Source organism: Podarcis filfolensis (assembly GCF_964270895.1).
Source record: "Podarcis filfolensis genome assembly, chromosome: 17".
Classification (NCBI taxonomy): Eukaryota; Metazoa; Chordata; class Lepidosauria; order Squamata; family Lacertidae; genus Podarcis; species Podarcis filfolensis.
In genome coordinates, this window is record NC_139621.1 from 39,889,789 (window position 1) to 39,902,940 (window position 13,152).

The 13,152-nt window shown below is 44.0% G+C and overlaps 1 protein-coding gene across 19 annotated transcripts in view; it reads left to right on the top strand.

Moving 5' to 3' along the window:
• ADGRL3 (adhesion G protein-coupled receptor L3) overlaps positions 1–13,152 on the top strand; it is a 531,565-nt gene that overhangs the window by 184,749 nt on the left and 333,664 nt on the right. For all 19 annotated transcript variants that reach the window (XM_083592813.1, XM_083592800.1, XM_083592815.1 and 16 more), the window contains exon 3: positions 2,221–2,442. In XM_083592813.1, the coding sequence (XP_083448939.1) occupies positions 2,385–2,442 (58 nt within the window). In that variant the 5' untranslated portion in view covers positions 2,221–2,384. The remainder of the gene's footprint in view (positions 1–2,220; positions 2,443–13,152) is intronic.

The following is a 13,152-nucleotide window of genomic DNA, read 5'->3' on the forward strand; positions in this document are numbered from 1 at the left end:
GCAGACAGCCAGAAGGCAATCTGAAGGAGTAAGTCTGCCTGGTGATAACAGAGGCATGGAGACAGCTCCCTGATTGGTCAAGCTCTCTACTGACAGGAATGTGTTAGTTCAGAGTTCAGAGGTTCAGAGTTCTGTGTCAGTGTAGGAGTTGTGAGTCGTGTCAGAGAGAGCTAACATAGTGTTCTGTTCCTGTATATAGTCCACTATATATAATAAACACCTAACTACAAGTTCCTGGTTCCTGCTTCGTCTATCCTGTCTGCAGCTGTGCTGGTCCAGGGGGAGGTTACCGTGGGGCGAGGTCCAGGACCTGAGTCGAGGGTCGGCAGACAGTCCTCCATGGGCGAAGCGGGGTCCACAGCGAGGAGCTGGGCAAGGACAGGAACTCTGGGGGAACAGGACTGGATGCTGGCCGAAACAGCTCTTCAACGACGTTGCTCCCGCAACCTGGGACCGGGCTGACTGGCCTTTATCTTCTCTGAGGCCAGGGGCGGTCCCGGCCCCCAGGAGACCCGCCTCTCCTGGCCTTAAGGCGAGCACTCCTCCTGGGAGAAACCAGTTCCCTCCGCCTCTCTGCCCTGAGCCTCTGCAGCTCAGGAGAGGCTGGAGGGTTCCCGGACCCAGAGGCAAACTCACCTTCCCCTGACAGGGCTGGGAGAGGAGCACCTGCAGGCAATGCGTCCTCAATCGCCTCCGGAGCCAGAGTGGATTCACCTGGTGTCTGCTCCTGAGGATCCGGCACAGGTGCAGGCGCTTCAGAATCAAGGCCCTGCCCCAGCTCAGCCGGCCCTGGAGGCGGGGACTCCTGTGCAGGCTGGGATTCTTCCGGTTCAGCCTCTGAATCGGATTCCCAGGCCATCACAGCAGCCAAGTCGCCAATTGCTTCCGTGGATTCTGCATTTACTCTGCTAGGTCTGGCTAAGGTCCTGCAACTAGTCAGAAAGTTGCGAAACACCAAATAGGTTTTGCCAATAGACACTACCTTACTCACTCGCTGCAATCTGGTGCATGAGCCTTCAGGAGTGACTGGTGCTGGAGGGGACGGGGAATAGGTTTTATGGCCATAATATCCCTGTGGGTTGGTTGAAAAGCAGTTCAGCTCAGTTGTCAGTAACTCTTGTTGTTGTTGTTAGCGTCTACAGTCAGCCTGGGCAAATTTGTCAGACGAAACTTTCTAAAATCGATAAGCTTGGAAGGCATATCGCGCACTCTCTCCAGCTTCTTAAGGGCATCTTTGAATGCAGAGCCACAAACAGTATTTTAGACGTAGCCGCAGTTATATCCTTTCCATTTGATTCCATTTCTTGAAGCCCACTGACAGCCAGGCTAGGACTGCAGTCCTTGAGGATTTACTCCCTGCAAACCACATGGGTTTGTTAAGCTATTGTACCCCCCCCCTTTTTGATTCCAGCCACATTGTAAACTTATTGCAACCATATAATGCAAAATGAACAAGTCCCTGGACAGGGAAGGGGGGCAGCGGAGAAGATAGCAGAAGTACTTTGTTAGGGGCTCCAGAGCCCCCTCAGGAAATTAACTTTTGTCTCACTCTGTGCTTGCTCCTTCACATGAAAACTGATAAATAAAATAAATCTGTGCCGCAGCCTCTGTCTCCCTCAACATCAGGTTGTCATCTGCAATATCACAATTTAAAAAATATATAATTTAGCTACTCTGAGGATTGCAAGACAAATGATTACCCACGTTTGAAAAGCGTTATGTAAATGATAAGACTTTTATTTTATTTTTTTACTTATTACCCTTTTGGATTGGGAAGTGAAGCAGGGAAAGTCTTGTGCCTTGGGAGAGTTTACTTTGCTATTTTGTTTATTATGCATTTACATCTGTTCAGGACTGTGGTTCAAGGACCTGATAAGCCTGTAATTAGACCTCATAAACTTGGGGAAGAAATAACAAAGCATTGTTCCACACTGCTATTTTGTGTCTTCTCTTTAGGTCTTGCTTTCCAGTTATAATTTCTTGATGCCTGCATGCAATCTGTGCTTCCCACAGATTCGCATTAATCCTATGCTTAAATTTTCAATAGAATGTCTGCTTCATCCTGACATATTTCTAGTTCTAATTACCGAACGGAGACATGAGCAAAGGCTTGTTGGAAAGTATTACTTGGTGCAACTGTTTGCCAAGTGCACAATGATTGTGGTGCTTAGAAACACCCGGTTTCTTAACTGTTTCCCCCTTTTTTCTTTTTCTTTCTAGGTCTTGAATTTTGGACACTGGGTGAGGGTGTTGGTTTAGAGGGTAGCCACCCCGTTCGGATTAAAGCGAACTATCACCTGGAGGATTACCAGCAGAGAGGAATCTTGATTCATTCTTTTGGAAACTTTCGCTGCTGAATTACCCTTAAGTTTTGGTCCACAGTCATGTGGCCGCCACAGCTGCTGTTCCTCACAATGCTCTTGGCATCCACAGTCATCCACGGTAAGTTCATGAAGGGCTTATTCAGTCCTCCCCCACCCCCTCCGCCCAGCCCAGGAAGTTGAACTCTGCTGCGGAACAGATGAAATTTCAGAACTGTTGAGTTCCTGTTGATTTGCCGCTTCTTGAAAGATGATAGATAGATTAGATAGATAGATGATAGATGATAGATAGATAGATAGATAGATAGATAGATAGATGATAGATAGATGATAGATAGATAGATATAGATAGATATTGCATTGGTTATGCTGCTTCGGTTCAGAAATATGGAATATTTGATTCAGGCAGACTATTTTTTTTAGAAAGCCAGCACTCCACACTGTGACAAATGCAGGGTTCAATTAAGTCCACTTGTCAGTGGCAATTTCCCGCCCAATGTCTGGTGAGTGCCCCCCACATGCCTTGCCCAAAGATCCCACAAAGAGTGTAAACAGATGAAATGCTTCCCTTTTCCAACGGCAGTTCAGAAAGAGTTTGGGGAGAGCAGAGGAGACGTTGGTCTCCATTCCTTGTGGCCTTTTGCAAGCAATGGCAGTGGAGGTGTGGAGGTGCTGCAGACACCTTTCTGCAAAAGCCCAGAGGCTTGAGGCAGGGGATCTCCTCGACACCCCAGGCTCAGCGCTATGCCAGCATCTGCATGATAGGACGCATACGTATATTTAACCAAAGATCTAGAATTGCCACTACCTCTGTCAGTACCTAGCAATGTTCCCAGCTGGCAGCATCTTGCTGAGACTAATGATTTCGTTGAAAAGCAAGACTGGGAAGAAGAACCTGGCTGCCAGAGAAAGTGTTTCCCTCTTTCCCCCTGCAGTAGTCAAATTTCCAGAGAGCCCTTGCCATAAATAGTAGGAGAAAATACTTGAATGGTTTGGAGACCCTTTTATCTGTCAAGATAAAGCACTGGTTAACATTAAGTATTGGTTTTCTCTTGATCAGAGGGTGTGAGGTTTGAGGTTCCCCTTCCTGTACAGCTAATAACTGTTATCTCTGCTAGAAAGTGATTAAGGCAAGTGAGTCCCTTTTGGTTCTGCTAAACCTCTCAGCAGCTGTCTGTACTATTGACATCCTTCAATATAACCTAGCCGGGATAGGGCTTGGTGTCATCGCTTTGTGCTGGTTCCATCACTTCCTGGGGGAGGAGTTCTAGCCAATGGTACTGGAGAACTCTCTTTGGCTTGCTGGGTTCCCAAATATTTTGTTTCTCAAGTCACGCAGTAGCTATATGAAACCACTGGAACCTGTTGCCCAGGAATTTGGAGTACAGTGTCATCCACATAAGAGTGCTCCTCAGCTCTGTTTTTCCCATTGTGTTACATTCTGGCGTGGTGGTTGTGATACTAATTGAGTCCTTGAGGTCAGTAATGGACTGTGTGAGGGAAAAACAAATGAAAGCATTATCTAGACAAGGCAGATGTGCTCCTGGGCACTAGAAAGGTTGATCTGGGAATAGGAGTTCAGCCTGGTTTGGAAAGGGGATAGCAGTCCCCTTGAATACTCTGGTTTGCAGGCTGTATCCTGGATTCGCAGGTTGCAATGAAATGTGTCTGGAAATATTGGTCCAGAATGTGGCCGATAAGACTGTTGGCTTTAGCTGGGAATCACATGACTTCTTTTTTAAGACAACTTCACTGGCTTTGGGTACATATCTGGGCAAATGCTGTTTGTCCTGTGCTTCTAAAGCCCTAAACTGTCTTAGGAACCAGGATACTTGAAGGACTTTGTTCTCCTACATGAACCTGCCCAGTTAGTAAGATCTCTTTATGCCCCCACCAGCATATGAGTTGTGCCCAGAGAGGACATAAAGAATTGTCTCCTCCATGGCCACTCCAAAGCTTTAGTTTAGTACTCTCCTCTCATGCCTGTTTCACCCTCTCTGTTTTACTTCTGTTGGCATGTGAAAACATCTCCTTTATGGCAGACATTTTTCCTGCTGAGTTGCTGGTGGGATTTAATTCCCCCTGTTCGTTTCTTTGTTTGTTCGCTCGTGTTTTTTTAAAAAAAATATCAGCTGTCTTTTCTCCTTTAGATCAGTTTATATAGTTCTTATTGATTGGGTTTAAATATTTTGACTGTGCTGCGAGCCACCTTGGATATTTGTTAAAGGAAATACAGGGTCCAATTGAATAAAACAGAATATAATCTTGTCATGTTTCATTTTTCATCGAAGATTAATTAGAAATCCTAGTATATGTTATAAAAATTGAGAGATTTCAGGGGCCAGGGACATTAATGATGTTTAGTTGTTTTATTTAATTTGGCTCAAAAACAAATTGTTCATTTTTCAGAAGCCAAAGGAATATTTAATTCACATAACCAAGGGATGTCTCAGAGACAGTGAGCTTTCGTGCCGAAGTACTTAGAATTCATATTTAATTGAATTCCACTTGCACTGGAATAAACTGCAGATCTCTCTGCATAGAAACAAGGACTGTGGATCGATGGGAAGGAAAAGGAATATTTTCATCCTAAGAGAACCCTTTAGTTGTTGCAGTTGCCCATAAATGAACATGATATACAAGGATAATGATAGAAAGAACGCTGCATGTTAGACGTTAGACAGTTTTCTTTTTCTTTTTTAAGGAAAACGTTTGATGTGCTTTGACAGCTGTCACACTGGAATTCAAATAAGTTTTAAACATGTTGGGATGGAGTGGAGCAAGAAGCAGCATGAGGAGAATGTGAATGTGCAAAGCTGGCCATTGGTCCGTCCAGCCTAGAGCTGGAGGTCCCAGGCCACAGGGAAGTTAGGCTGGCCTCAACCAGAGCCAGGGCTTTTTCAGCTGTGGCTCCGATCTGGTGGAACGCTCTGTCCCAAGAGACCAGGGCCCTGCGGGACTCGACATCTTTCCACAGGGCCTGCAAGACAGAGCTGTTCCGCCAGGCCTTTGGCCAAGGCACTGTCTGACCCCTTCCTTCGGCAATCTTCACATAACTTTGGCCCAATGGTTGCCATCGATTTGATTTGAATTACTTTTATAATGAAATGATTTTAGAATGTTGTACTATTTTATTGTTGTTAGCCGCCCTGAGCCCGGCTTTGGCTGGGGAGGGTGGGATATAAATAAAATTTATTATTATTATTATTATTATTATTATTATTATTATTATTATTATTTACTCTGAATAGCTTCAGCTTTCCAGGATCTGTCCCAGCCCAACCACCTGACCTCTTTTAAGAGGAAGTGCCTGGAATTCAACCTAGGGCTGACTGCATGTAAAACTTGGACTCTTACCTCTGACCCCCTCCCCTCCCTAATGACTTGTTTACATCATTAATATGGTCTTCATGCTATATGGAGAGCCATGATTTAAATTATTCTAAAATAAATCTCGGATTCTTGTGGTTGCAGAGAAACACTTCAGAATTTACACTTTTACACACACACACACACACACACACACACACACACACACAATGAACATCTTCCATGTTTTGTTAAGCATTATGTTATTTAAGTTTGGAGGTAGGTTGGAAAAAATAGAGCTGGAAATGCCCAACCTCTGGTTCTAAATTTCAGTCAGGATACATATCTCCCATGTCAATGGCATTGCAGACTAAGTGGTTTCAAATTCCATCATCACCATCTCCTGCTTCAGGATCCAATATAATGCCTAAAGAGGTAAAGTTAAAGGACCCCTGGACGGTTAAGTCCAGTCAAAGGTGACTATGGGGTTGCGGTGCTCATCTCACTTTCAGGCCGATGGAGCTGGTGTTTGTCCACAGACAGCTTTCCGGGTCGTGTGGCCAGCATGACTAAACTGCTTCTGGTGCAACGGAACACTGTGACGGAAGCCAGAGCACACAGAAATGCTGTTTACCTTCCCGCCAGAGTGGTACCTATTTATCTACTTGCACTGGTGTGCTTTCGAACTGCTAGGTTGGAAGGAGCTGGGACAGAGCAACGGGAGCTCACCCCGTCGCGGGGATTCGAACCGCCAACCTGATTGTCAAGCCCAAGAGGCACAGTGGATTAAACCACAGTGCCACCCTTGTCCCTATATATAATGCCTAACTACCTTGTCAGAAGAGAAGCTCTGGAAGGTGTGTTATCACCATTCTCTTATTCCACTGCTTCCATCCTCTTTTCACTTATCCCCCATCCATTGTCCCCAGTGTACTGTCGTAAAAATGAATTTCAGATATTGTAGCTAGCAGGATGCAAAGTCATGTGATAATTCCCACTTAATGAAATCCTGCAGCAGCCTTTCCCAACCTGGTGCCTTCCACATATTTGGGATCACAGCTTCTCTCATCTCTGACAACTGCTCATCATGGTCCAAAATACCTTGATATCAGCCGGCTTGGGACAGCTGTCCTTTAGAGAGGAAAACACACTGGTTTCATTTTCACATTGAACCAATGTTTTTTTTAATTCAATACTTGCTTATTCATGAGGAATATCAATATGGCACTTAGATTACCTTCTGAATTAATATGAAAATAACACACAATAGTGTGTGCAAATCCTATCATGGTGTTGTTTCAATCGAGGAGTTTTTCATATTTACCTTCCAAATGCTTTTCATCTGCAGATTGCTAATTTGACAAATGATTTGTATGGGGGGGGAAGTGATGGTTCTGAAAAGCCTGTTTTGATTTATCAGATACGGATGGAAATAGCCTGCATTTGCATTTTGAACTGATTAGTGAAGCAGTGATTTAGCAGTAAACAAAGTTGTATTTTCCCCCCGTATCGTCAGACTAATTCTGCTCTAGTTTCAGGCGCATGCCTCCTCTGAGCATCATATTTCCTAGGCAAAACAGTTAACACTGTTTTGGATATCTGCAATTTTGAACTGATGTTTTGTACTTTTTCACATGTGTAACATTCAGTGCATACCATAAACACTGCATACTTTGGTGTAAAGGTTCTTCAGTGATATTCATCTGCTGTGCCCAGTGCTTTTTTCTAGAAAAAGGGGTGCACCCCACCATTTTTGGACAGGCAACCCTAAGTTGTTGAGCGTCTTTCAGGAGGACACATAAAGTCCTAGCCTTGCATATGATTAGCCCATGTAAATAGGTGCTGTGCTCAATAATATAAACACTTAGTCCTCATTGCCTACTAAAGCCCAAGAATATGCATCTGAACTAAACGCAGATTCACCCCTTTGATGGTGCCAAATAAATAGATAAAAGCATAACTTTTATTTTATTTATTAAGTTTGTATACAGTGGTACCTCTGGATGCAAACGGGATCCATTCCAGAGCCCCGTTCGCATCCTGAAGTGAACGCAACCCACGTCTGTGCATGCATGGGTCACAATTCGCCACTTCCACGCGTGCGCATGACATCGTTTTGAGCGTCTGCGCATGCACAAGCGGCGAAACCCGGAAGTTACCCGCTCCATTACTTCCGGGTTGCCGCGGAGCACAACCCGAAAACATTCTTCCCAAAGCTACTTCAACCCAAGGTATGACTGTACTGCACTTCATAATATTAGAGGTTGTAGTCCAAGAATGCCCGGAGGAAGCAAGTATCTGTGGTGCATTCTTCCTACATGTGTTCTGAGACTACACTGTTTCCTGCAAAGTGCCCTTTCTTATAGAAAGAAAGGAGCTCTCTCACGCACGGTCAAGAGTGAACATGGAGCACTGGTACCAAACTGTATGTCATGGGCCAGGAGTTGGCTTCACCTGCTGAGCAGCAGCCTGAAGAAGCAGAAAGCGAAGTGACTCCACCTGCTGCTGATGAGAACCAGCTGGCTCCAGCTTTCTAAAGCAGGGCTTCCAGCCTAAGTCAGTTGCTGGAAACACCATTCGTTGTTCCTGACCAGACCTTGTTGCTTCTTGGTTCTCATTGCCTTTCTTGACCCCGGATCATCTGACTACGTGAACTGAGATGCTCCTGACCTCAGGACTGGACTGGACTTTGTATATGGTCTCTGCCTCCAGGCAAGTACCTCCCTGAGACTTGGCTGGCTTCTCCATCCACTGAGCTCCGCCATGGCTGGTAGCACTGTATGGGAAACAGGCCTACTAGAAAAGCTAACCAACAAATTGAAATTAGCACGGGGACAAACAAAAGAAGATTCTGTACTAGATCATGGATTGCAGTTAGGAGAACATTATACTTTCATAACCATTTCTCAGACATGTTCTACCAAAAAGGCAAAAAGGGGCAGCATCAATGACATTTTAGGGGTGTAATAAATAGGCTTATTCTAAACTCACCCAGAATCAGCTTCCATTCCCTATGCTAGCTGTCAGGGAACTGACATCGGAGCCAGAGGTGGAGGCAAGGCTCCCAAGCGATGCTGAAGAAGGGCCCAGCAGGGAGAGAGGGAGCTCATCGGCTGGGGAAGGAAATCAGCGTAACACCAGGGATAAAGGGGGGCAGATGGGAGAATCGGCGAGGGGGCTCCAGGACTCCTCGCCGGAGACCAGCGGGGAGAGCACGGGTCCTCCACTACCCACACCCACCCTGCGCAGAAAACTTCCGCGCAGGGAAAGTAGGCGTAGACTTGGCGTCAAAGAACTTCTTTGCTGGAAGAAGTTCAAGAAACGCTCACTGACGGATTCTGCTAGCGACTGAAACAGCCACGAAGTGAAGGGCTGTCCAGACAGAAAAGGTTTAACCAGGCAACCTAGCCAGGAGTGGCGGCAACTTACACACGAGCAACCCCTATAACCATTACACTAGCATAATGATATGCTAACAAGAGAGGTAGTGCAAGTTAAAAAAACTCTTTCTGAACTCAATAGACCAGGCATAGGCAAACTCGGCCCTCCAGATGTTTTGGGACTACAACTCCCATGACCCCTAGCTATCAGGACCAGTGGTCAGGGATGATGGGAATTGTAGTCCCAAAACATCTGGAGGGCTGAGGTTGCCTATGCCTGCAATAGACAGCTAAAATACGCTGCCCTTACATTCTCCCACTCCATACCTGCACTGCCAGATTGGAATTCTCATTGGTGATGTATCTAAGATCCCAAATCCTAAAACACTTCACCCAGTGTAAATTTAGCATGATAGTGTCACTCAGTTCAATCTTAGTGCTTATATTTACATGTATTTGCATGTTAGTCCAGGAACATTTTATATCAGATTGACAGGATTCACACTGAAAGGGAGATTTATGGTTTGATTCAAACTATGTTTACCTGGAAGCGAGTCCAGTTCATTACAATCAGACTTGCTTCTAAATGCTCAGGACTGCGCTATTAAATTGCTATGATACGCTCTCTTGCCTGGAATTGAACATAATGACACTTCCTTGTAAATAAATATGCATAGGCTCCAGCTGTTAATATGCTAAAGGACGGATAAGTGGACAGTGGAATAATGCAGCGTTTTAAGAGCCAAGTGAAAGACAATGCACATAACTGTGAAAAAGATTTATTCTGAAATTCCATTATTAAGAATTGTAATGTTTTGTTTGTCAGAAAAAATATATGGAGATGTGTTCATAACAGTAGCTTACAAATAGTTACTGGAATTTGCACTAAGATACCATTACCGGGGGGGGGGGGCATTCAGAGATGTCATCTAGTAATTGGTGCATTGCTGGCAAAGCTGAAGGCTTGGTTTTTCTATTGCTATTCTATGACTTGTTACTCTATGTTCAGAGAAATGAAGCTTGTTACGGTTTCATACCACATAAGAATCTGGGCTAAAATGGAGATGTAGAATTCAACATTTTGATATACTGTTGCATGTTCCAACCTTCTCTAATTGGAAGTCACAAAAATCGCCCTTGGAATTTGACATGGATATCCCAGCCAACCAATTTGTTCTAATTTTTTAATACTTTCTCTGCTGCATAGAGAGGCATGTCATTATTTTGTAGCATGGATGGATTTACAATGTTGTAATTCAAGAATGTCATCCGTGGTATGTGAAATCATTTATTATATTAGGGTTTTTTAGGCCTTTCTGTGCAGTGCTTTTGGCAAAACACCCAGTTTGTCATGACACATCTTTGTATACAGAATCCATAATGCCAGAACGCTTGCACAAAGCAATCTAATTCCATAATTGAATCAGTTTCCATAGATCAAAACAGCTAGGTCATATTGTTTCTGAAACGTAATTTGGAATAATCTTGACCACCTGGAAATTTCAAAATCTCAAATGCATTCTTGGTTTTTCTTCTTCCCATCTTCCAACTTATTTGTTAGATTAGTATTCAAATACAGTCTGTATCTGAGATTTCCGTTCCTCGCTAGCAATTGTGTAAGTCAATCACAGTCCCCTAGGGCTTTATAACAAAGGCTTTAAACCCTATTCATTCAACTGGAGGTGAAAGAGCCCAAAAGGGTTCTTTGATATCAGAGAATCTACTCGCTATGTTAGATTTGGAAATGAACTCCTGAAAAGCCTTTCCACACCAGACTAACATTTCATGGTGCAATCACTTCGGGGCGGGCGGATGCAGTACTCTAACTACAATGCAATATAATTGAGATAATGCTGTTTTTACCCTGGGTAGAGAGGTTGTTGCATGTTGGAGTATTTTATCACGTATGGCTTCGTAAATGACATTGGTCCTTGTAGGAGTGACGTAACTCCTGGTGATGGATGCCACAACCCTACTTAAGCTCACGTTGTCATAGCCCTAAAATCAATCCAGACTGCAAAGAGAGGTGGTGTGCCTCAGTTGTGCCTGACTTTTCACCTTGCAGCTGCCTCAGGTCCAATGCTGACATTCTTATTATTAGAAAAATGCTCTCATGATGCTGGTGGAACTTCTGCCACCATTGTATCATCTAGCTTTCACACTTGGGCTTCACATTAGATGGCCTCACTGACAAGGCCTCTTTCCTTGTTTCTTTTGTTGTCCCCCATCTCCCTTGCCACCCAACATCTTAGGAGTCCATTCAGGATCTCTGAACAGCCAAGGCATAAACTTGTGTTCATGTATCCAGAATATTCACTTATGCATAAGGACATAAGAAGTGACTTGTAAAATCAGACCAAAATCCACTTAGTCAAACATTCATTGTAAGAAGCTCAGCACTAGAAGATCAAGCAGATATTGACCAGTGGTCAACTGAAGGCCCGCACTCGGCCTTCTCCTGTCCTCCCTTACTGCAGTAGGAGATTTAAAAATATAAAGTGTTCTATCCACATGGTCTCTTGTGGCAGATGCCTCCAGGCATGTACTATATTCATCTGTCTGGAATAAAAGGGCTTCCTCAATTCTCAAGGACTTTTAAGGACATTTGTTTGCTTACATTATTTATAGGTCACAGGGTAAACAGTTGTTTTTACTCTCTTGTTTTTGTAAGGGTCAAGGAACAAGTTAGTAGTTGGGACCAAATAATAACCAAGCATGCAATAATATAGTGAAGTTCAGGAAGACTCTGTTGCTCAAGCAAGGCTCAACTGGAACAGAAAGTCCTTCATAGTCTTTTCTGCCCAGAGGGAGGCAGTGTTAGTTCAGGTCCAGAAGTTGAGTGGTTCACCAGGACTTAAGTGATTCACCAGTAGATCCTAACCATGTCTCCTGTCAGGACATTGTTGGCTATTCTGGATTCTACAAGGCTATTACAACATCATTTACTACAACTTTAGGAGGAGATAATGAGATGGGAGCACAGAATTTTTCCAGGCACATCTGTAGTTTCAAGGGAGATGCTACAGCATCAAAACACTGGTTCAGCTCAAAGCTGTACAGTGGTACCTCGGGTTACAGATGCTTCAGGTTACAGATGCTTCGGGTTACAGACTCCGCTAACCCAGAAATAGTACCTCGGGTTCAGAACTTTGCTTCAGGATGAGAACAGAAATCGTGTGGCGGCAGCAGGAGGCCCCATTAGCTAAAGTGGTGCTTCAAGAACAGTTTCAGGTTAAGAACGGACCTCCGGAACGAATTAAGTTTTTAACCCGAGATACCACTGTACTGACTGTGAACACTTCTGTGCTGTCTGAATTAATTTGTTTGCTCACATCTAATTCATTACCAGTTCCAAATAATGGTTCAGGACCTTCACAGCTCCACTGAAAAAAGCATTGAAAGAAGAAACAGAGTTGGTTGTCATCATTTTGGAGGGACACCGAACTACAAAACTCCAGATGATCTCCCCCAGCAGTTAAATAGATGTTAAATAGCATTGGGGGTGGGGGGAGGAAGAGAGAGAACTCTGAGGGATAGCATAGGTTCATGGCAAACAGGAGTCCCCCGACACCACCTTCTGAAATGATCCTTCAGGGAGTATTGGAGCCACCATAATACTATGTTCTCAAGTTGCTTCCTGACAAAGTGTTGAATAGTATTGGAAGTCACTGAGAGGTCCATTTCACTGAACCAGCAGGGATATGCTCCCCATGTCCAATTCCTGGTTTAAGTAATCCTCCAAGGCAGGTTGAAAGGAATCCAGATCAATACATCTGTTTTTGTCTATTCTATTCTATTCATTTTACTTATTAAATTTGTATACCGCCCTTCATCCGTAGATCTCAGGGCCGTTCACAGCATAAAAATACAAGATAAAACCACAAAATACATACTAAAAGCAAGAAGAAAAACAAAACAAAACAATAAAGCCACCTCCCCCTTAATCCAGAAGAACCTGGAACCGAGGCCACCACATGTTCCAGAACCTTGCTCCCAAACAGAAAGTTAAGATACTGGCCATAATTTTTCCAAAACTGGTTGGGAGTGCTGTTCTCCAATCTGCTTTCCACTCTGACAAAGTGCATTAAACCAAAAACTCATCATTTCATAGGTCTCGAGAGCACAAACTAGATCTTTCTTAC